The 23,712-nt window shown below is 36.3% G+C and overlaps 1 protein-coding gene across 8 annotated transcripts; it reads left to right on the forward strand.

Moving 5' to 3' along the window:
* The first annotated feature begins 290 nt into the window (after positions 1 to 290).
* Positions 291 to 23,081, forward strand: LOC140003825 (protein SHOOT GRAVITROPISM 6-like). Of its 8 annotated transcripts, none has more exons than XM_072052223.1 (51): positions 291 to 547; positions 705 to 795; positions 874 to 928; positions 1,054 to 1,185; positions 1,282 to 1,353; positions 2,655 to 2,745; positions 2,853 to 2,948; positions 3,085 to 3,163; positions 3,254 to 3,317; positions 3,789 to 3,892; positions 4,101 to 4,206; positions 5,302 to 5,391; positions 6,267 to 6,344; positions 6,507 to 6,574; positions 6,653 to 6,752; positions 6,854 to 7,015; positions 7,310 to 7,399; positions 7,551 to 7,616; positions 7,854 to 7,952; positions 8,044 to 8,118; positions 8,328 to 8,387; positions 8,959 to 9,048; positions 9,377 to 9,498; positions 9,951 to 10,080; positions 10,211 to 10,290; positions 10,804 to 10,939; positions 12,575 to 12,656; positions 13,195 to 13,340; positions 13,465 to 13,545; positions 13,624 to 13,724; positions 14,107 to 14,345; positions 14,438 to 14,547; positions 14,754 to 14,882; positions 15,019 to 15,093; positions 15,182 to 15,357; positions 15,464 to 15,536; positions 16,410 to 16,541; positions 16,962 to 17,140; positions 17,218 to 17,340; positions 17,428 to 17,488; positions 17,582 to 17,677; positions 19,093 to 19,193; positions 19,509 to 19,614; positions 19,897 to 20,010; positions 20,094 to 20,168; positions 20,404 to 20,502; positions 20,775 to 20,846; positions 20,928 to 21,013; positions 21,108 to 21,201; positions 22,433 to 22,540; positions 22,632 to 23,081. In XM_072052223.1, the coding sequence occupies exons 1-51, from the start codon at positions 508 to 510 to the stop codon at positions 22,761 to 22,763; spliced, it is 5,166 nt and encodes a 1,721-aa protein (XP_071908324.1). In that variant the 5' UTR covers positions 291 to 507; the 3' UTR covers positions 22,764 to 23,081. The 8 variants fall into 8 exon arrangements, with proteins under 8 accessions (XP_071908324.1, XP_071908327.1, XP_071908328.1 ...); XM_072052225.1 differs by having other exon boundaries at positions 292 to 547; positions 15,224 to 15,357; XM_072052226.1 differs by lacking the exon at positions 20,775 to 20,846.
* The last annotated feature ends 631 nt before the right edge of the window (positions 23,082 to 23,712 follow it).

Raw genomic sequence — 23,712 nt, forward strand, 5'->3', positions numbered from 1 at the left:
CCATCCAATCAATTGGTAACAGGAGGGTACCCTTAAACCGAATTCGATAACTTATACAGTAATATCTCGAGTTTTTTTACAATGTGTTTTTAGTTTCAAATAAAATGAACAAAGACAAAAATGAGCGCATTACCAATTCGAGCAGAAACAGTGTTAAAAAAAAAAAAAATTTTTTAGCATGCCTTAAAAAAAATAAAAGAAATAAAAAAAAGCACCGTCCCTCGAACCCCAGTTCTGAGACGGCCAGCCTCGGCCATTAAATTACCTCGATACAGTCCATTCATTAATTTAGAAATTAACACAATCATTGTCACTCTATCCATCTAGTTAGTGACTAATACATATTCGTCCCTCGCGGCACCTACTGGTCCAATTTCCACGTTGGGGACCTACTGCTGCGTCGTCCAATACTCCCTCTTGGCTTTCCCTATCTATCAATTAATTGCAGTTTCTTAGTATATTCTTTTCTTCGTGATCTTTGTTTTATCCATTACATTTCCGACTTCGATGGCTTCTTCGAGCTCCGGCCACTCAATGCCTGCTCCCGGTACCTATTTTCCTTTTTATTGCATATGCATTCATTTTTATCCATGCTGTAAACAAGCTCAATAGTCTGGAAAAAACTTGAAAAGAATTCGCAGGTTTTATTGAAATTATTGATCCTTTTTTCCCTCAATTTTTTTTTGGAAACTTGCGTGTTCTAGAGGCAATTCAAGTATTGGTGTCCTCGCTTGGCGATGAGTCCCCCATGGTTCGAGATGCCTCCATGGCCGCGCTTAAAGAAATTGCTCCTTTGTATTGCCCCTATCTCTCTTCCATGCATTACCTATTTTTTAAATTGTTTAAGTTTGATAAGAATTTCGCGTTCTTTAGGAATCCACTTCTGGTGCTCGATTGTTGTTCACTCGTGTCTCGAGGTGGACGTAGGGTACTCCTCTGCCCTTTCTGCATTATTGTGCTTCGTTTAATTGAATTTAGTACTATTTGATAAATTGAAGTGATGAGTGAAAACTTTTATTTTTTATTTTTTTTTATTTTTTTATGGAGCTGTAGAGGTTTGGGAATATTGGTGGTTTATTTCAAGTAATGTCGGTGGCAATTCGGGCGTTGGATAAGCAAGATGTTGATCCCCCTTACATGACAAAACTCGCTAAGATTGCCACTGCTGAAATGATCACTTCCAAGGTGCAGATGAAACTTATGTTCTGTTTTTGCAAGTATTTCTGCTGGAAGGTTCCTTTTGACGCACTATTATTGCTATTATTGCTTTACATCTTTAAGGAATTTCAAGCTGATTGGCAAAGAGCTGCAGCTGGTGTTCTTGTAGCAATAGGTTTGCATCTGCCTGACCTTGTAAGTTGTTCGTTTTTGTTTCGGCGTTAGGTGCGATAATACACATGTATCCTGCTGCTTTTCCATCTTTTGTGGTTTTTTTGCACAAAAGTACCTTCTTGTAGTTTTTATGAACCTCTGTTTAGTGAATATTCTGATACAACCTTAACAGGAAAAAGGAGGTTAGAATTTTTAAAGAGTTTCAAACTACGTTAAAGCTAAGTTGGGCATGTAGGCAGATTTAGTATCAATGGCCATATTGAATAAAGATTGGTGAAGGAGAATTCTTACTAATTTTTATTTTTTCTTCTCAAGTTTGGGAAATATGCATGCGATCAGGCACGTTTTCCTGCTAAATGCTTTCATCTGTTTTTCTTGCTTCCTCACTTTAAGTCAATTAAGATGCATCACCTGCATGTACCATTCTGATGTTCAGCATGAGCAAAAAAGTTCTGCCATCCCATGTATTGATTTATCCTGCAACCTATAATTGCAAACACAATCCATGTTGGGTTGGTATTAGCTGCTTGCATCTCTTAAAGACAATAGTTGTAATATGGGGAAAAGAAGCATTAACTGCTTTTGGTTGAAGCACTCATTTGGATGGCAATGGGATGCTAAAGTTTTTACCAAATGGTTTTGCTTAAAGATAGCTATGTAAACAGTTGGTGACTTTCAACTTCAGTGCTAACAAATTGCTCTTTTATAGTTTCTCTAATATCCATCATCAAGCTGGGATAACCTGTTACTGAATTTGGTCTAGGTGAGCTTCACTGATGTTCACCTGAACTTCAGTAATGTTAGAATTTCAGCTAAATCTGTTCCTGATACTAGAAATATAATTGGGACATGCAATCACTGACATGCAGACATGTATATGTTTTGTACATATGCAAAGAATATTCTTAAGACTTAAGCCACCCTTGTTATTTTCTTTTACATCTTTCCCCATCAAATCTTTTTTTAGAACCTAGTGTGGAAGCTTGTTAATTTCATATCTGTAAGATGAATTAGTTGAATGTGCTTACATGTACAGTGTATTTTATTGTGTTGTGTAGAGTTGTTCTTCAGGTGCTGGTGTCCAATATATCCATTTGTGGATATTCTTTTGGGTGTCCATGGGCAGGGTGAATAGATGATGTTCGCATTCTATCTTGTGATTTATCGTTAGGGTGGATTAAGAAGTCGGAGACTGTTAATTTCTTTTTAAAATTTTTAAATATATTGTGGAAAGCTATATGCTTGACCTTATTTGGTTTAATTCAGCCTTTTTTGTATCTGCATTTCCTGGGGAAGCAGGTTGAACTTTTCTTGTTCTGCAGATGATGGAAGAAGTATTCCTTCTTCTCTCTGGGTCAAGTTCATCTATGCCTGCAATGGTTCAAGTACTGGCTGACTTTGCTTCATTTGATGGTACGTTGGCTGATGAGATATATTCACTTCTATTTGTTCTTTTGATTAGCTTTTGGCTGGGTTGTTTAAACTGATGACCATGATTTATTCTACATTTATTGTTGAAGCTTTACAGTTCACTCCAAGACTTAAAGTTGTCCTTGCACGAGTTTTGCCCATTCTGGGCAATGTGAGGGATATTAACAGGCCAATCTTTGCAAATGGTATGTTGATCCTGTTTTACAGCACTTGAAATACATAGATGATTTGCTGTTTAATGTCTTCCTTTTCTTACATAAAAAATTATATCGCCTTGCTGTCTTCCTCTGCATAACCTTGAACAAGCTGTTCCTTTTACAGCATTTAAGTGTTGGTGCCAGGCCTGTTGGCTGTATAGTGTGGATTATCCTCTCTTCTCCATTCTTGATGCTGATGTCACGTAAGATCAGTTTGCTTGCGTTTGGTTCTTTCATGATCTTTTGCCTTTTTCTTGCTGTTTTCAGTGATAGAAATGTGTACTGTAGGGCAGGTCTTTCCTTAATTCTGCTTTTGAACTTCTATTGAGAGTTTGGGCATCATCACGAGATCTCAAGGTTTGCAAGTACTCATGTCCTTGTGATATTGTCATTTCTATTTAGCAGGATGGGTCATGGCTTCCTGACATCATTTATGTTTATCTGATATTAAGTATGGTTTGAACTAATATTTCCTCTATTGCTGGTTAAATTTCACAGGCCTGTAATTGACTTTGTTATGTATAACTATGATAAGCAACTGCTTTGTTTAGTTTTGTGACATATAATAAGTGAAATTGGAGTTTCATTTGCATAGTTGATGCTTACATTTTCTTGAATTTATTCAAGATACAATTTTTTTTTTTTTTTTTGCAAAAAATGCTTGCTGCTCTTCTCTCTCTCTCTCTGGTGAATTCCTTTAAAAAAATTTTCTTTTTTTTGGTCCTTGAAAATGCTTTAGTTTCTCAAGGTGTGGGAATTTTGTCAATTTTATGTGTCAATAAGCAAATAAAGTTTCTTTCTCGTGATGTATGTCTGCTGTTTCTGCAGGTCAGGAGTACTACCATTGAAGCATTAGGTCAGATGGTTGGTCTTATAACCCGGGCACAGTTGAAGATGGCTTTACCAAGACTTGTTCCAACTATTTTAGACATGTAAGTTGTATTTTGAATTCTGAGAAACAGAAGTTGATACTTACAATAGTCTTAGATGTAGTTCATCTGGTGAACCTGCATTGCATCTTTTTTCATGGAGTTTTCAGTCATCCACAAATGGGGACTCTTGCACTTGGAGTATGAGTTGTGTCTCTCTATTTCACATGAAGAGCTTTTTAATAAAACCCATCTTTTTTGTAAAATTCAGGTATAAGAAAGATCAGGAGAGTGCCTTAGTGGCCACTTGTACGCTCCATAATCTTCTAAATGCTTCATTACTTTCTGAAAGTGGTCCGCCTTTGCTTGATTTTGAGGTTAGTCATTTTAAATATGCTGCTTGATTTTGAGGTTAGTTATTTCAAATCTGCTGCTCTGTAGAAAACTTGATAAATTGGTTTGGCATGAAGGTTGAAATATAATGTCTTGCTTGCTATATCTTCAGCCTACTTATGACATTTTTTGGCTTTCTTAAAAGGGAAGAAAATTTCCTAATTTGACTACTTTATGGTTTATCTGAACTCTGTCAGCTTCAGTTTTCTCATAGTTTGAGATCCCTTCTTTGTTAGAATTCCATTTATCTGTAACGAATAATTTTTTTCCTTCTTTCTATGCTTGACACTGGATGTGTTCACTTTAATCTAGGACTGTCTCTCAAGTGTAAGGTTTTAGGATGTCAAGAGTTGGAATAGGAAAAGGGAGTATTGGAGAAATTTTTGCTATAACTCATCTGGCTTCTGATATTCTTCTCCTGATTCTTCAGTTAGAAGTTAGAATATTTCATATGTTAGATTGCAATCTGGTGGCTCTTGCATAGTTGTGCATGTTGGATTTTGTGCTTTGTTTCTCCTGCAACACAGACAATATCTTCTATTTTTCATGTTCATATTGGAATTTCACTTTGGAAGTGTTAATGAAAAGATCCTTCTTCTTTTTCACTGCTTAATTTTTCATTTTTCAAATTTTTTTATGTTTCTGGGTGTTACCTTGAATGAGGTGCAAATTTGGTGAGTTAATATTGTCAAGCTTTGAAACTGACATGATATTGGGTAACAGCGTAGAAGTATGAAGTGTACCAGTCAGTTCATTCTCTTCTGAATTCACTTTTAGAGACTAGAAATTCATCCTGTCCTGTGCAGTTTTGAATATGAAGGAGAATTTCAGTTTTCTGTTGAATTGATTGGTTAACGTCAAGCATGCTGCCTACTTATGCAGGAAAATGTTCTAAACATGATCATTTATAATCCATATCTTGCAATTATCTCATTGACTTCAGTTGTGGGATTTGATGGGACTCTAATGAAAGGCTGATGACTTGATACTGAGTGATACAATCGATAGCATCATGACCTAGTGGTGATGTGACTATAATGAGCATATGTTTTAATAGCTACTTTATGTGATGTTTGCAGGACATCACTGTTATATTATCAACACTTCTTCCGGTGGTTTGCATCAGCAATGACAGCAAAGAGCTTTCAGACTTCTCTGTGGGACTGAAGGTATTGCTTTACTATTGTTCTTTTTCAGTATTGTTAGATGCATGTATTGCAAGAGATTATTAAGTCAATTGATTTTTGTGGTAGAAATTTGACCTTTGCTTTGTATTGAAGTTCCCTTAGATTCTTTTCGGGGTTACTTGTTAATCATATTTTATTTACATGAAGTGGTAAAAAGGATGAAAATAACTTTCAAGGCCTTCAAGTACAGTTTAGCAGACGGCTCTTTGTCCAAGACCAATAGAGGGAGAGAGAGAGAGAGTCAAAACTGACTTACCTTGGATTAGCAAAAGCTTACTACTTTATCTTTCCTCATAGTTTTAGCTCTACCTTTTCCTTGTCAAGAAAAAGTCAGATTTTCAAGGCCAGGATCCTTTTGCTATCATCTTACGTCTTTGATATTATATTCTGAGAGGAACTTCAGGGCTGGGTCCCTTTTTCATTTCCTTTTCTGCAATATCACATTTGACCCTCCATTACAGCTCGATAAGGCTCGTTAGAGCTCAGCTCGATAAGGCTCTAGGTGTACAGAAAGAGAGAGAAAATATTTGTTTACATATGATAGGTTTCCAAGGTCTCATCTAAATGAAGCATGTATTTTAACTCTTAGTGAATTAATGATGGATTACATCATCTAAAACTAGGCATAGAAGGAAAATATCCTTGGAGTTTTAGTTGAACATTAAAGAGTCTTTACGTGCCAGTGGCTGTGCTGTTGCGCTTGTTAATTCTTTTGATCTGTTGCTTCTGTCTTATAATCATTGGGCTAGATAGGTAGGTTCTAAAGAGTCTGTTGGGCTCCATGGATTTTTTGTGCCTTTTCTACATCTGATCTCTTTGATTTTATTAATTTTAATTTTTCTCCTTTTGAATGTCAGACTTATAATGAAGTTCAGCATTGTTTTTTAGCAGTGGGGTTGATGTATCCTGAGGATTTATTCATGTTCCTACTCAATGTGGGTATTTATCCTGGTTTATGCATTTTTGTTCACTAAGTTTATTATAAAGAAATGATTTCCTCCTCTTGCAATGAATTAGATAATGGAAATCTAGTGCCAAGCAAATGTTCTGGTTATAAGTGTTCTGAATCATTTCATAAATTTGCTAGTTGTCACCAGAAATGCAGGTTGAAAGAAGAACCTTTGACTTTTGGTGCACTGTGTGTCCTAAAGCATCTCTTGCCGAGGTTTCTTCTTCTTCATGAGTTGAACACGGTCCTGACTGTATTTTGTCACCTGATGATCTTAGTCCAATTTATTTGAAGGTTATCTGAAGCTTGGCATGGTAAAAGGCCTTCACTGGTTGAAGCTGTTAAGCTGTTATTGGATGAGCATAGTCTGGGTGCCCGTAAAGCGCTTGCAGAGGTTAGATATCTTGCTTTGACAAAATGTCTTTTGATAAATAGAGCAGATGATTGTCAGCTTTTAACTTCTTTCTGGTTTTTGATTGTGTTGCTCTGTGATAGTTAATTGTTGTTATGGCTTCTCATTGTTACTTGATTGGACAACCGGGAGAGCTATTTGTTGAATTTTTGGTACGGAATTGTTCAATTGAAGATGCTGTGAATCCTAAGGAAGTTGTTAGACGAAGTGGCACTCATTATGCTTTTCCATACAAGAAGTTAGAGGTTTGCGATCTTACTTCAAAATTTTCTTTGTTTTTATAGAGTTTTGTATTACTCGCAATTTAGGTTGAATTCATCATCTTATCAGTAGTTTGAATTAGCATACCGAATTCTCTATCATCCTTCTGAAAGGAATCAGACGAGTCTAGTGGTTTTTGGCATGGCCTAGAATGCAATTTTCATTGGTACTGCATTTAAGCGCGTGCATGTGATGCAGCATCTTGGCTGTTTCCTCTGCATGTTGAAGTCATTATATACATCAAAACTCTTTGTAGTTAATGCGCTCAAAATTTTCAGGTGAAAGCTGGAGCTTTTAGTCCCACTGAGTTACGGGCAATCTGTGAAAAGGGTCTTCTTCTGATCACCATTACTATTCCCGAGATGGAGGTACCGTATATTAAGTTATTGATTAGTACACAGTTTTCATCTTTTTGGTGTGCTGTGGTTTATTGTCTCTCTTGCTTGAAGCTAGATTTTTCTTTCTTTCAGTTGGTGATTTAATTTAGAGGATTTATCTTTCTGTTTGTGATAAATGCAGCTTGTTCTCTGGCCATTTTTGCTGAAGATGATTATACCACGAGTCTACACAGATGCAGTTGCCACGGTAAAATGTATCCTGGTCTTCATCTGATTTTCATGATAAAGTAGGGAATCCTGTTAATGTACAAACCCTTTCTGTTCCTTTAAGTGCCTCCCAAAAGTTGCTTTTCTTGCTTTATATCATCCTGTATTTTGTGCCGATGACTTCAGTTTTGTCTCGCTTTAGTAACATGTAATCAAGCTGTTTAAAGTTTACAGCTAGTTGCTGTAATGTTTGTGTAAGCTCACCTCACGTTAACAGGTTTGCAGATGCATCTCAGAATTTTGCAGACGTAGATCTTCTCAGAGTAATAGTATGCTATCTGAGTGTAATGCTCGAACTGATATTCCGCATCCTGAGGTAGAATCATTTTCTTGGGCAATTACTGTCTGTTTACATATAATGTCCTCTTCACTTGAAGAAGAAGTGTGAAATTAATATGCATATCCAGGAGCTTTTTGCCCGTCTATTGGTGCTTCTACACAATCCTTTAGCAAGGGAGCAGCTGGCAACTCAAATCTTGACGGTGAGTTTCTTTGCTCTGGTGGTGGGAGACTATGTACTGTGATAATGCACCTGTAGAAGCCCTATATTCTACACTATCATAATGATGTATGCTGCATTTTGGGAATGCCAATTTCTTCTCTGCTAATCTTTTCAAAGGGGGTTAAGATGTTTGAGGAGAAGAAATCATTGGTTTCTTCTGAATCCTTTCTCCTCTCCCTTGTTTTGTAGGTCCTGTATCATTTGGCTCCTCTCTTTCCAAAGAATGTTAGCTTGTTTTGGCAAGATGAGGTATACTATGAAGTATATGTGTAAGCTTATCTTTTTGATGTTCTTCCCAATATCTGTCTCTCTTGCTCTCTCTCTCTCTCTCTCTCTCTCTCTCTCTCTCTCTCTCTCTCTCTCTCTCGCTTGCTCACTCTCTTGCACACAAATTTAACTCAGTATGACATCCTTTTTCATTGAGAAAGTATAGAAGAATCTGATTCTTGAAACTATTTTGATACTACTGAACCAAAGCTGTTGACATGAGATCTGGTATTGATATTTGTTTTGACATTTGGTTTATGGCACTATGATTTAGGATAATAGAAGTGTGTGAGCAAGTGAAAAGTGCATTGCTTGGTATATCTTTAGATGAGATTTTGCTGGAGAAGCATGAATTAGAATTATGTTAAACTGCTTTCTCCCAAACATTTTTAAGTATCAAAAGGTGCCTTTGAATAAAGGAGAAGACAGTAATTTGTCAAACAGTACATTATTATTTTCCTTTGTACTAAACTAGTACTTCTGTATGTTGTTAATATAAACCAAAATATCTTTTCTTACATTCTAACTGGTTGTCTTGTTTGGTAAGCTCTAGATTCCGAAAATGAAAGCATATGTGGGTGATACAGATGATCTGAAGGAAGACCCATTCTATCAAGAGACCTGGGATGACATGATTATCAACGTAAGCTTTACTGAACTTTCTTGCATGACTAGTTTCTGTTGAAGCATGATGTGGATTACTTCCAATCATGCTATATATTAATATATCTATCTAATTTTTGCAAGGACTCTTTACAATTCGTAGCTGGCCCTTTCCCTCATTTTCTATGACAGAATAGCATAATTGTCTTATCTTCCTCAACCTCTTACTTATACAGAAGATGTAGTTGCATTTTTAGAGGCAAAGTAGATGGAAAGCTTTGGTTAGGGCCTCTTAAGGATTATGAATGACGCTAATGACAGGAGTGACGCCTTCTGGCATGTTTGAATTCTTTTTGTTTGTCTGACAGTTTCTTGCAGAATCTTTGGATGTAATTCAAGACATTGATTGGGTAATTTCTCTGGGAAATGCTTTTGCTAAACAATATGAACTTTATACATCTGAGGATGAACACTCTGCCCTGCTTCATAGGTAATGTGCTTTTTCATCTTCTCCTAATGAATTTTTCTGATGGATTTATGAAATATTGTGGGGGTAATATTTTTGTACTCCCCAAAGCAAGAAAACTCTAAAGAAATGAAGGATAGTTTATACAATTAAAGTATTCTTGTATTGTATTCATTTATTCAGTGAATCAGTATGTTATGTTGTTCATGTGCTAATTTTCATAAGCTTGTCCTATTTCTTGGTTGCTCATATGTCCTTTTGAGAACTCACCACTTGTTTCATGTTGGAGAGTGCGTCCATGCTTTTTCGTATTTTGATCATTAATGTAAATCTTTCTCTTGTCAGTCCTTTTTGTGCATTATATATTGTTATTTATAGACATACTGAGATTTTACAATCAAGATTAAGAATGGTGGTTAATTGCCACTACATGCTTCAGAGATAAATTCAGGGCTTGCTTTTCTTTTCTGGTGCAGGTGTCTGGGCATTTTGCTGCAAAAAGTTCATGACAGAACGTATGTTTGTGCTAAGATTGATTTGATGTACAAGCAAGCTAATATTTCTTTCCCAAAGAATAGACTTGGTTTGGCAAAGGCCATGGGATTGGTAATTGCTTGCAGAATTAGAAAATTAGCTCTTCTACTCAGTTTGGACTTATTAGTGTGGATGGCAAATAATTTGTCATGTTTTTATTTTTTGTTGTCAATTTGAGGTTAACTGCAATAGTGTTTGATAGGTTGCAGCATCACACTTGGATACCGTCTTGGAAAAGCTCAAAGACATTCTTGATAATGTTGGCCAAAGTTTCTTTCAAAGGTAGATCCTGGATATCATGCTTTGTTTAGCTGTTTAAGTTTGGCTTTTGACGTATTTATCTCTTTACTTGCATAACTTCCTCTGGTGTCTTTCGGATATTCTGTTATGATCATATGTTTACCCTAATTGTTATTTGGATGGGAGAAGTTTCAATTTTGATACGCTGCTGATAAAACAATACCTGGATCGTGCTCCTTTCAATGTAAAGTTTTCTGGGAGTTCAGCATTTCCTAGTAATGGGTGAAAGTTTTCTCTTTGATTCCAATACTTTGACGGGCATCATAGATACTTGAGTTCCTGAAGTCTTACCTGCTTCTTACAAGAATAAAACAATCATTTTTGGATTTTGTCTTAAGATATAGCTTATTGTACTAATTTGTCTCATATCTGGTGCCATCTTGCATATCTCTCTTTATATGTGCTTCTATCTGGTGTCATCTCTTATCTCTGTGTATGTATATCTATGGGCATTCATTGAAGTATATTAAACTATATAGGATGGGTCTGTTGCAGGATCCTGTCATTTTTCTCTGACAGAGCTAAAATGGAAGAGTCAGATGATATACATGCTGCTTTGGCACTAATGTATGGCTATGCTGCAAAATATGCACCAACAACAGTTATTGAAGCAAGAATTGATGCGCTAGTGGTGAGCCTCCTGTTTTGGGAGTTTGACTTGATCGGCTAAGCCTTTGGATGCCACTCATGCATTGCTTTGTTCAATCTTCTCGTAGTTAATGTACTTTTGATTCTAGAAATGTGTACTTGGTAAAAGATGCATCCAATTTGAAATTTGAGGAAATTTAACCAATATGTTGTGTTAAGGGAAATTAGAAGTTTGATTTTTAATAAAATATTTACAAGTGTTATAGTTTGACGAATAGAAAAACGAAAAGGATAATCAATGTAAATCCAGGTTCTTATACCCAAAGGCCTATCCTTCTAATTTTGAGGAATGTTTTTTCTTCTGAGCAATTTAGTGATGTTTGTTGAACCCTAACTAATTTTTGGTATCGTTGTTGGAGAGGTTGTCTACCAAGGTATTACATTCATACGGTTGTTAGAGAGAATCCATTTCATGGGCTGATACTGTGTTACCTATTCAAATTCTTTTGTTTCCATGTTTGCTATTCTGTATCTCAATTCTTACCTTGATGATAAGCAAATTTTGTTGCATATTTATTTGCGTGTTTGTAAAACAATAATGCAAATTTGTGTTCCATGAACTTAGATTTTTAAGTTTGGTTGCTGTCAGAAATTGGCCCATTTCAATGCCTGGATGGGAATTGGGAAAAGGTCCCCTTCATTGTTGAATAATCCTTATACATATCAGAAATTTCCCAAAACTTATGAGAAACAAGCGTTCACCATTTCAAAATGTCAGAAGATCTTATAATGCTATTGCACTTATTTATGATATTACTTCAATTTCATCCTTCCAAGAAAGACTTCTGTTTCTATGTATGCCTGTTTACTGAAAGATGACAAAAATCAAGAAATATAACATAGGGAGTAATCCTATTCTAATCTTTTTCTCCTGCTTATTGGTGCATTTTTCATTAGTTAGAACAGTACTTTATTATGTTTTTCCTTGTTTTCACTGATTTAGTATTGTACAGTGTGAGGCTGTTTTGGGGAAAAAAAAGAGTAGATTCTAAGAGAACCTAGTGTTGCTGCTTGTTACATTGTAAAGGGCTATCCAAAATAGTAACAAACCTTGTAAAGGACTATGCTGAAATTGATCAGGTTGTGACTGATAGTGGTGAGATATTACTAAAGGATATTCTCCAAGCATCTGTAATGTTATTATATCCCCATCAGCTTCCGTGGTGTGAATCACGTTATATGCATTTGTGTCAAACAAAAGTATTGAAGGATTCAATTCAACTGGTGTATTCTCCCATCACTAAGCATGTTGTCTCGGGTGTCATACCAGAAAGTATCAAATTTTTTTTTTTTTCGCAATGTGCAATTTGCGGAGGCTTTTGCTTTTGTGTGACTTCTTATTGAATTATTAAGACATTCTGACAGAACATAATGGCAAGATACCATACTTCCATTTCAGCTTGTGTAATTTTGGCACATTAGTTGTTTTACGACTCACATGGAGTTTCTAAATTGTTTCAGATGTTACTGGAAAAAGTTTTTCCTTTTGAATGTACGAATTTTTCTGTTCAAATTGATTATGACTGGTTTTTAATGCAATTTTTCTTTTTTGTGTTTGCTTCACCTTGCATCTTTCTGCATTGGCATTTGATTGAATATACTTGTTGATTGTTAACAGGGGACTAATATGCTTTCACGTCTTCTCCATGTACGCCATCCGACTGCAAAACAGGCTGTTATTACTGCTATTAATTTACTGGGTTGGTACTCTCTATGACTTAGGCATTTGATTTTTCTTCCTTGTAGTTCTTCCTTTTGGGCTGCCCGGCATTGAATATGCTGTCATTTTAATGTTTCTAAAGATGCTGTTCATTCTTCACTTTCTCAAGTTTTCAGATTCTTCTCTTTTAATGAGTTAGTAACTCATCAAACTCATGCACATAATTTATTTATTTTTTACCTCGGGTTTGATTTAGAAACCTTTTTTTAGTGTTCTGGTATTTATCTATGTGAACTGATTCAAATACTGACTGGAATCATTAGAAGCTGATCTGAAGTGGTATTGGAATCTTTTTTGAAGTACATGGACTGATAAATCGTCTCTTTAAATTTTGAGACCCCTTGTTTGTTGCCCTCTCTGTGGGTTCACCTTTGGAATTATTTGATGCCCCATTATGTCACTAATCATGCTCGTGTTCTACATTGTAGTTGATGCTTAGAGACTTTCTACTAGTCTATTCATGTGCAATCTCCCTTGGATTTCATGGCTAAAAGTCTGAAATATAATTCCTGGTGCAGGTCAGGCTGTCTACAGTGCTTCTCAATGTGGTGCATCCTTTCCACTGAAAAGAAGAGACCAATTACTTGACTATATATTAACTCTGATGGGCCGAGATGGTGAAGATGATTTTTTTGATTCTACTCGTGAACTTTTATGTACTCAGGTTTCTATGTTATAATGAATCTGTACAAAATTTGTGTCCAGTATGAGTTTGTTCACAGGCTTATTTTGCCTTGGCCTGCCTGTTTTGAATCAGCATATTCTCTAATTTGGATTCTTCTATGCAGTCTCTTGCTTTAAGTGCTTGTACTACGCTGGTTTCAGTGGAGCCAAAGCTCACAACTGAAACAAGAAATCTTGTTTTGAAGGTGCACATCATTGTTGTTCATCATTCATAAAAATAGTTTCAGATCTTGCTGTCTGATCCTGTTCATTTTATCTGGCAGGCCACCCTAGGATTTTTTGGTTTACCAAATGATCCTTCTGATGTTGTCAACCCCCTAATTGACAATCTTATTACTCTCTTGTGTACGATTCTTGTTACGGGGTATTCTTTTTTGCCTATTAGCTTTTTCCAATTCATTCTTCATTTCTGTCTTATTAATAGTGTCATTTTCGGAATCCATATCTAGTCGTCTTTTAGTGGATATTGGAACTTATAGTGTACACACACACACGCTCATCTTTTTGTGTGTTTTACATGCTGCTTTATTGTTTCACTTGATGGTGTTGTGGCAATTTTGTGAAATATATGACAGATGGTACTGAATACGATTTTCTTCAGATCATTTACAGGAGACTGATCTCTTTTTTCCCCCCTGCTCTTCTAGAATGACAACATTGTTGACTTGTATTCTTTGGTTGAGAATGGATATAAATGTCTTTCATAATATCATAACTAATTTGATGAGTACTTCTGTCACTGTTAGTGGAGAGGATGGAAGAAGTCGAGCAGAGCAGCTCTTGCATATTTTGAGACAACTTGATCCCTATGTTTCCTCGGCAGTGGAATATCAGAGGGAAAGAGGATGTCGTGCTGCTCATGAGATGCTTCACAAGTTTCGGACACTATGTATTAGTGGATATTGTGCATTTGGCTGCCGAGGAAGTTGCACACATGGCAAGCATGTTGATGCTGTTGTACACCGGAATTATTCTAATTTACCTTGTAAGAATGTATCCATGTGCCTTTTCTTCCTCTGTATATGTGTTGTTTAGTACTGTTATGACCAGTTTTATTGGTTGCCTTTCTACCATCAGCTGCTTTTGTGCTGCCAAGTCGTGATGCACTGTCTTTAGGGGAGAGAATCATGGTTTATCTTCCTCGTTGTGCGGATACAGTTCCTGAAGTTAGAAAGCTTTCTGCACAGGTCAGTAGTGTGATAGAGTTTTATATTGTTTGAGTTAGCTTGATGTTTCCAGTTTATGATTGCTGAACTTAAAGATTGGTTTGTACGTATGAGTATGCCATAATTGTTGCATCAGTCCCTTCCTTCTCTCCTCCATCTTCCCTCTGCATTTGCTTATCCTCTTTTTACTTTCTTCTGATTTTTGTCTTATTTTTTCCTACCTGTAGATTCTTGATCTGTTTTTCAGTATATCTCTGTCTCTGCCGAGGCCTGTGAATTCCAATTTGGGGTTGGATTTAGAACTGTCTTATAGTGCTTTGACGTCACTTGAGGATGTTATAGCTATCCTAAGAAGTGTAAGTCTGTTTACTATCCTCTCTATTAAATTTTCCATTTTTATTATTAAAACATGTTCTTTATTTTAATTCCTTTTGATTTATTGATGAAGTAATTCCTTTTTATTTTCTTGTCAAATATATGTTTGTACTTCAGGATGCTTCTATTGATCCTTCGGAAGTATTCAACCGGGTTGTTTGCTCTGTTAGCATCTTGTTGACTAAAGATGAGGTAATAGTCTTATGCAAGATTTTGGTTGTGTTCTCTATACACTAATCTTTTTGATAATTCTGGTGGATTTGTATTGAATTGGATGAAGAATTTATCAAGCCTCCGAGCAACACCTAACAAAATTTTACAGCTTGCTGCTGCCTTGCATGGTTGCTCGACAGCCATATGTGACAAGGTGAAGCAATCTGCAGAGAGTGGAATCCAAGCTGTAGTTGAGTTTATCACCAAGAGGGGGAATGAGTTGAATGAGACTGATATCTCAAGGTCCTTCCAACATGAATTACTTGTAGTTTTAGATGATTTCCGACAGTAGTTTTTGCCAACAATTAATAAATTAATGAATTTGACTTAGAGACATGTCTGTGAACAGGACAACACAATCTTTGCTCTCAGCTACAGTGCATGTGTCCGAGAAGTATCTGCGCGAGGAAACTCTTTGTGCTGTATCCCTTTATTCTAACTTTTGTCAGCAGTTGGGAGTGGGAAATTTTGATAATCTACATTTATTGAAATATCATTTTGCCTGTCATTTTGAGGACAACTGTTTAGCAAATGATACCTCATTTGCAACCTTGATGCAACAGGATTGTCTTTGAGATTTTGAACTTTATGGGAAGATGTTTAACTCAGAAGAATAACAGAAACCCATTCCTAGGAGTCGCTTGAAGGATCTCTTAGGAAGTGCACCTAAATTTGATAAAATTGCCCCCTACACAAACACTTAGGGTTGATGGATTTTGATTTCTTTCCATTTGTGGGAGAATCATGTCTACAACTTGATGTCACCCTGCTTCAAGGATTTTAGAGTTCATTAGTCCCTCATTTTGACCTTATTGGAGAAGGTTTTTCTAGTGTCAAAACCCAAATCAGTTCTAGCTGTTCTAGTTGGAATTGATTGGTTGGTGGAGCCTGAATACTTTTAAGGGATGAAGGGCTGTAGTACTTGGATTGGGTTTGGGCCATGTAGATTGGGGTATTGGATTAGGATCAGGCTAGTGGGGACCCAGGATATTAAGAGGTGATGGCAGGTGAGAAAGGCCTGTATAGATGTATATCTGGGGAGGATACTTTATATGTTTTACGCAATAAAAAATTTATTTGTAGATGGATACAATAAACTTGTAAATTTTATAAGAAGACATTGCATTTTTCAGAGTCTCGGGTGCTGGGTTTCTGTTCTGGTTTATTCCCAGTGGCCTTTTCTATAAAATTCTATATCATGTATGGCAACCTTTATCTTTATGGCTCTGTGTTGGAATATCATCCTCTATTTGCAATTATGCTTGTGTGTGCATTTTTCCAATAACTTTTTAAAGATCTCGGCTCTTTCTGAGAACACCAGCTCAGGCATTGTGTTCAATGAAGTATTAGCAGCTGCAGGAAGGGATATAACCACCAAAGATGTATCCAGACTACGTGGTGGCTGGCCAATACAGGATGCATTTTATGTACGTTGTTCGTTGCACATGATATTCATTGTGATAGTTATGGCTCTAACATCATGTCTATTTGATTTATGCATATGTGATTATGAATGTATTTGCTTGTTGTATGTGTTTGTACATTGTCTTGTGTGCATGTTTTAGTTATTTGGAGATATAGTATGTAAATGTATTCATTTGTGTAGGGGTGTGCGTGTGCGTGAGAGAGAGACAGAGAGCACTTTGAGCTTCAAATGCAATTGGTTAATGTCTCTTTTATTCAGTATCAGATGGAAAGATATCTTGAGATTTAAACTCATGATAATGAATAATCCTATGTCTACATGATTTTACTTGTCTTTGCTGTTCTTTTCTCTGTTCTTTTAGCAGGGTTATTTTCTCCTAGTACTAATACCTAAATAATTACAAGTTTTTATTTGCCAATAGGCATTTTCCCAGCATGTTGTACTGTCATATACATTCCTGGAGCATGTGATAGCTATTGTGAATCAGACCCCTCTTCTTAAAGGTGATCTGGGTAGAGGAGAAACTCCCAGTCATTCTGGTGATACTCAGCTGGAGGATGTTTTACAGGCAGCTGTTGTCGCTCTGACGGCGTTCTTCAGGTCTATATCCATTACATTATTCAACCTTTCTATTTTATATTGCAGCTCTTTCACATCTCAGTCCATGTAAATGCCAGAGGAGGTGGTAAAATTGGAAGGAAGGCTGTTGAGCAGAATTATGCTTCAGTCCTTGCGACTCTGGTGCTCCATTTTGGAAGTTGCCATGGCTTAGCCAGTTTTGGTCAACATGAACCACTGCAGTATGTGTTAATTGACTTCCACGTGCATGGACATTTTGAATCTCATGAGTTTATATTGATAACCTTCTTTCTTTTATTATGTTCCAGTTCAATGCTGATAGCGTTTCATGCATTCTGTGATTGTGTTGGTGATCTGGAGATGGGCAAGGTACTGTAGGTTTGGCTAGAAGTGGTAATGTTCATTCATTTTTAACATTTCCTTTTTGACCATTTAGCTAAAAAGCAGCAAATGTATATGCAGATTCTTACTAGGGATGGAAAACATACTGAAAACGAGAAGTGGATAAATGTCGTTGGAGATCTTGCTTGCTGCATTTCCATAAAAAGACCAAAAGAGGTTGAATTATTTACTGAATTTGCTCTCTCTCTCTCTCTCTCTCTTGGCATTCAAAAACTACAATTGCAGAGATATCTTCAAACAGTCATGCACTTACTTGTCACTTCTTCTCTTGCATTATAAAAATTGCATACACTATGAGCCATCACTACAAACTTCAAACACCCCCACCACCTGAAAAATGATCCCAAAGGAAGAAAAACGGAATATAGTAAAGGAGAATACTAACTGATGGGAAAGAACAAAGAGCGTCTCTGTGCTTTTTAAAGGGTGAGTAGTGTGCTAACTGTTATTAGTTTGCTGTTACACCCAGGTAAATGTTTGCAGTTGTCTGGAGGATTGATCTGAATGTCAATTCCTGAATCCCAGATTTAATTTATGCTGAGTTTGTATAGTCCTTTTGTCATATTTTTCCATACTTAGAAGTGTTCTGTGACAAAATGATGCAAATTGTGACTTGTCGACAAGTTTGACGTTGTTATTTGTTTCCAGTCAATAAGTGATAGAAACATGGGACATCCAAATTCTTTGTAGAAAATGCATCATGATGTCTAGTGATCACCCAGTAGCTGTGGTATAGAGTTGTGAATGTATTTTAATTTGTATGCTTATGGAATTCCTTGAATCTGCCTGATTCATGTTGCTTAAATGTCCCTCATATTCAGTCCAGGAAATATCACCATCTGATATTTAGCGACTGAAATTATGAGAATTTTTTTTGCACACCGATTTTTTGGGCTAGAAATTTCTTTAACTCTTCTATCAATTCGTCAGAGTTTCCAACGACAATATGGTTCTAAAGTCCGCTAGAACTGAATGCATAAGCATTGCTAAGATAGAATGGTTCCAAATGGAGTGTCTTACTTTCACTCGGCATGGTGTTTCTGGGTGCCAATTGAAATATAACCTGTGTTATACAGAGTGGGAACTTGATGGGCTGTAGTCTCCACATGAGCTCGTGTATATTTGAGTACTATAATTTTTCTTTGACTAAATCATTTACAAAAGGCAAGTATGACAATATTTTGGTATTTGAGAAAAATATAAAATGGATACATACATTATGGAATGATTGCATGTACATGTTTAAAGCTGTATATGTTTGCTCTTGGAAATCAAACATACCAAAGAGAAGCCAAAATGGTGACATGATGGTGGTCTTTCCCTCTCAATGTTTTAAAAGAAGGGCATTGAGTATTGAGCATATATTGGACCTACTATTGTTAAAGTTATTCTGTAGGTATTGTAATATTTGTCAACTTATGCTTGAGCTTGCATCTATCCGTTGGGTACTGCAATCTTTTAAGGTTTTAAGTGCTTTGAGTATACGATCTCCAACTTGCAAGTTTTTGGTGTAGCAATTATCAATTGTTGTTACAGAACTCCTAACTTTTCCATACGAATATCTTACTCAGATACCATCAATATGTTTGATTGTGAGCAAATCTCTAGAAAGATTTGAAAGATTTCACAGGGAAGCAGCCGCTGCAGCATTGTCAGAGTTTTTGCAGTATAGGTATGGCTGGTAATTATTATTGGTCTCAGTGTGTGTATTTTTTCGTTTTTTTTTTTGTTTGGAGGGAGGGGGGGGGGGGCTTTCTGTGGGGCATATTTGTTATGCTCACTTGGCTAGTTGCAAATTTTATTTTCTTTTTTTGGTTGGAATTGGGCTGCTGAATCATTCAGAGAGCTGAAAATGGTGAAAAATGATATCAAGTTACCACAGTTTTTGAAATTATCAGGCCGATTTTCATATTGGCTTGTAGCTCTTAATCCTAGATCCTACATTGTTCTTCAAATATTTTTAGCTTGGAATTTCTGATTTCTGCAGTGATGGCTTTGGTTCTCTATTAGAGCAGATGGTCGAATTATTATCGCGGCATGTATCAGATGATTCTCCAACTGTTAGGCGCCTCTGTTTAAGAGGGCTTGTTCAGGTAATATTATCTTCTTTTGTTTTGTTTTTTTTTTCCTTTTTAACTTTTTCTTGAATTCTGATTGCTTTCATAAACATTCAATAGAAAATCAGCTGCAAAATGAACAAGTTTTTGCAAAATCTACTTTTATAAGTTGCCGTGGGACCAACTGATTCTTTAGCAGTGCATTTTACTGTTGCATATGTGGTTTAGAAGTATGCTCATTCTTGTGCGCTGTTTTTTGTCTAACCAGTTACTTTTACGACTTCAATTTTGATGTTATAATGCCCCTTGGCCTTGCAGATGCCATCTATCCACATACTTCAATACACCACTCAAATTCTGGGGGTAATATTGGCTTTACTAGATGACCCGGAGGAATCTGTTCAATTAACTGCAGTGTCATGCTTGCTAATGGTGATCTCCTCCGCCTTCTTAGTCTATCTTTGACCGCTGTTACTGCTTCATGCATTTACTCTATCAATGCTTCCCCTTACTAGGTCCTTGAGTCATCTTCTAAAGATGCTGTGGAGCCCATTCTTCTCAACCTTTCAGTTCGACTCCGTAATCTTCAAGTAAGTTTTGATTCTTGGAATATTATTTCTCATTTCTGTAGTCTACTTTCCGTGACTGACAGCAGGATTCCATTTAAATTTGGATTCATGATGTTTCGAAAAAACATGAGAGTAGAAAGTTAGCAAGATGATGATGCTCGGATTTGTTAGTTTATTGCTTATGGCTGTGACTTAGAGAAAAATAGTGGGTAGACTGAAAGCTATCTTAATTGTTGATTCTCTGTGTTGGTGACAGATATGCATGAACACAAACATCCGTAGAAACGCATTTGTTGCTTTTGGAGCCCTAAGTGGCTATGCAGTTGGGTCACATCATGAGGCATTTCTTGAACAGGTTGTTTCCTGACTCAATGCACAAATTGTTTGTTACATATTTGTAGTTAAAGGGAATTAAAGCATTTTTTCTGAGTTGAGTTTTACTATGGTTCAACTTTTAAAGTATAATGGTCTGTCCTTCCTTAAAACTTGTTTGTCATCGTAACTCAAGCTATCAACTATGCATGTTTCTGACATGGTACTTTTTTCCCCCACTAAATTCTTGCTTTGCCATCAATTTACGGAAGAATTTATATTTTCTTCGTACTGGATATTGAAATATCTTCTCAGGTACACGCTGTCTTCCCGCGTTTGGTTTTGCATCTTCATGATGACGATCTAGGTGTCAGACAGGCCTGCCGGGTAGATAAATAGTCATCAACTCAGTGTAGTTTTCTTGGCTTGGATATTCTAAAATCTTGAGCTTGTTTTTTCTTTTTCCAGACCACATTCAGGTCTATTGCTCCTCTAATGGAAATTGAGGGAGTTGTTGCCCTTTCCAATACAAATTGGTTTGGTTCTGATCACAGGTACTTTTGCATCAATAAAAGAAGGATGTTTCCTTTAATAATTGTTGATTGATGCCGGATATTAGACTGTATTAGGATATTTTTGTGTTTGCAGAAGTGACTACGAAGACTTTTTGAGAGATCTTGCCAAACAACTTAGTCAACATTTGGATTCACGTATAGATAGTTATATGGTATCAATAATACAGGTTTGGATATTCCTTTGCTCAACATGTTAATTGAGTTTGGCATTTTTGCTTGAACGTCTCTTAACCCACTCTGGAAAAATTTCTCCTGTTATGTGAGCACAGGTTCATGGATTTTCACTACTTGATTAGGTCATTAGACTGTTCAGATTTCATTTGAGTGCTATAATTGTGTCCTTTATTGTTTACTTGTCCAAGGACAAACTTGTAGGAGGTTTTACAATTATCCTAGTGCTTGAAGAAGATGTTAAGCGGACTCTTTTTTTTTTCTTTCATAACTTTAGATGTACTCTATTTTACCTCAAATTCTACTTGATACTGATCAGTATATTAAAAAGCTTTTTAAATTTGGGGTATTAACATACAATAAGACTGGAACAGATGATTTGATCCAACCATGTCCTAGACTTTGATGGTGTGGTATACATTTCAATATCCTTGTATGCATAGGCTGTTTTCTGGACTGAACACATTTCCATTCAGCTTGAATGGGCACTTAATACGCATTCTCAGACTATATTCTACACGTATGAAATAAGGAAGGCTTGAGAAAAAAGGGCTCGGCATTAGAGTATAATTTGTACTTCTAAAATTTGAATGACTGAGTGATGTTGAGTAAGATTTGTTTAATTAGCTTTAATTTGTGCAGAGATTATTGACCAAAATTATCAAATGCTGTGATATATTCAATAAAATTGCAGAAATCCTATTATATTTTGGTTTGAATTTTAAAAAAGCTAAAAATAATTTAGTATTTAACAGATGAAAGAGCTCAAAATTTGAGCTGTTATTCTTCTCAAATTGATGTGAACTCAAGCTCAAACAACTAATTTCTGTTATGAGCTGTGCTGAAGAGGATTTTGACTCAAAAAATGTTGTGAGCCGAATTCAAGCTCATGTTGAGTGATAATATTCGAGGTGTTCAAGGTATATCAGGCGGATGAGGTGCTCGTCTGATCGGATCATTCGAAAATTCATTAATAGTGTAAACTATTGTTTTTCATCTTTTAAAGCATATTGGATAAGACGTGCTTAAACTTGACTTTTGAAAATCATTTGGTGTCTTGAACTTGTGATGCATAACTAAGGCTAACGGTGTACTGGACAGGCAATGGATTCTAGAAATGCACCATGTATTAAAGAACTAATTCACAGGGTTCAATAAGCAATCAATATTTCATGTAATGGTTACACTATAGATGTCATTGAAGCTCATGAGGTTCTGGATATGCAGGCTTTTGATGCTCCATGGCCTGTGGTCCAGGCGAATGCTGTCTATCTGTGTAGCAGCATGCTTGCTCTCTCTGAGGATCAATGTATATCACCTCTCTATTGTAACCAGGTAACTTCCAATTTCCAAATGACAAATGTGCTATTATCTAAGACTTATGGAATCTGCATGCTAAAATTTGACTGGGCTTGTCTTCTCTTAGGTGCTTGGAATGTTGATCAGCAAGATGAGTCGGTCAGCAGATGCAATTGTTAGAGCGACTTGCTCTTCGGCCTTGAGTTTGTTACTCAAATCAGTTAACTTAGCCTCTTGGAAAGCCGTTCGGCTTGAATGAGTGATCTTGCCGAAATCTGCTTGGTTTGTTTGAGTTGACTTGATTCAGCAGAGCCACGAAACAGAGGACGTTATGATGTACATGATAGAATAGGAAACTGTAAGTTGGTCATATGCTTCAGATAAAGTAGGCTCATTTTTAAATGTATTTGGAGATCCCGCTTCACTTTGATAGGTACAGCTGCTGTGTTGCATTAGGGTTGAGGCACTGTTTTTTAAACACTTTCTGTGTTTACTGCTTGTAATATTGTATCCAACAAAAATGGAACAGAAATCGAGATGTCATCTGTACATTCCATTACAAACAAACTTTAGCTAAGTTTGTAGTTTGCCCTTGCCATACTATGCTAGTATTTCCTACTGCCAATTTTATATGATACGGAATACTTTGGCTTCATAACCCCTCGTTCGAAATTGCTCAACATTCACGATCATGATTAACATGGATCTGTGGTTGTCCTGCGGGAGCACGAGGCTGTTGACTGAGTGAGTTTGTGCATTTTGATATTTCAGAAGCCTTGATTCTCGCATTGAAACTTGTTATTCATTATTTTTTTGCACATAAGATGTATTTGGGTGGAGCTATAATCAAGTTGAGTTTTTGACTTTCAAGCTCGGTTCATTAAATTATCGAGCGAGTTTGAGCTCAGCTCAGCTCATCTATTTAACAAGTTAGAAATTGTGTTCGAGTTCGGTTAGTTAAAATTATCTTGAATTCGAATTCAAGTTCGAACTTAAGTCGTATGGCATGCATGAAAAAGCTCAAATATGCTTAAAAGTCTTATAGAATTTTGCAATTCAAAAAATTTAATCAACTTAATGAGCCTATTGAGCAAGAAAATTTTCATCGAATAGAAGAAGATTCCGAATATTTAAGCAAAACAAAATCCTAGATGGTCAAGGCAAGTTATTAAGAAAATTAGTAATAGTAACTTGAACAAATGTAAAAA

This window comes from Coffea arabica, chromosome 6c (assembly GCF_036785885.1).
Source record: "Coffea arabica cultivar ET-39 chromosome 6c, Coffea Arabica ET-39 HiFi, whole genome shotgun sequence".
NCBI lineage: Eukaryota > Viridiplantae > Streptophyta > Magnoliopsida > Gentianales > Rubiaceae > Coffea > Coffea arabica.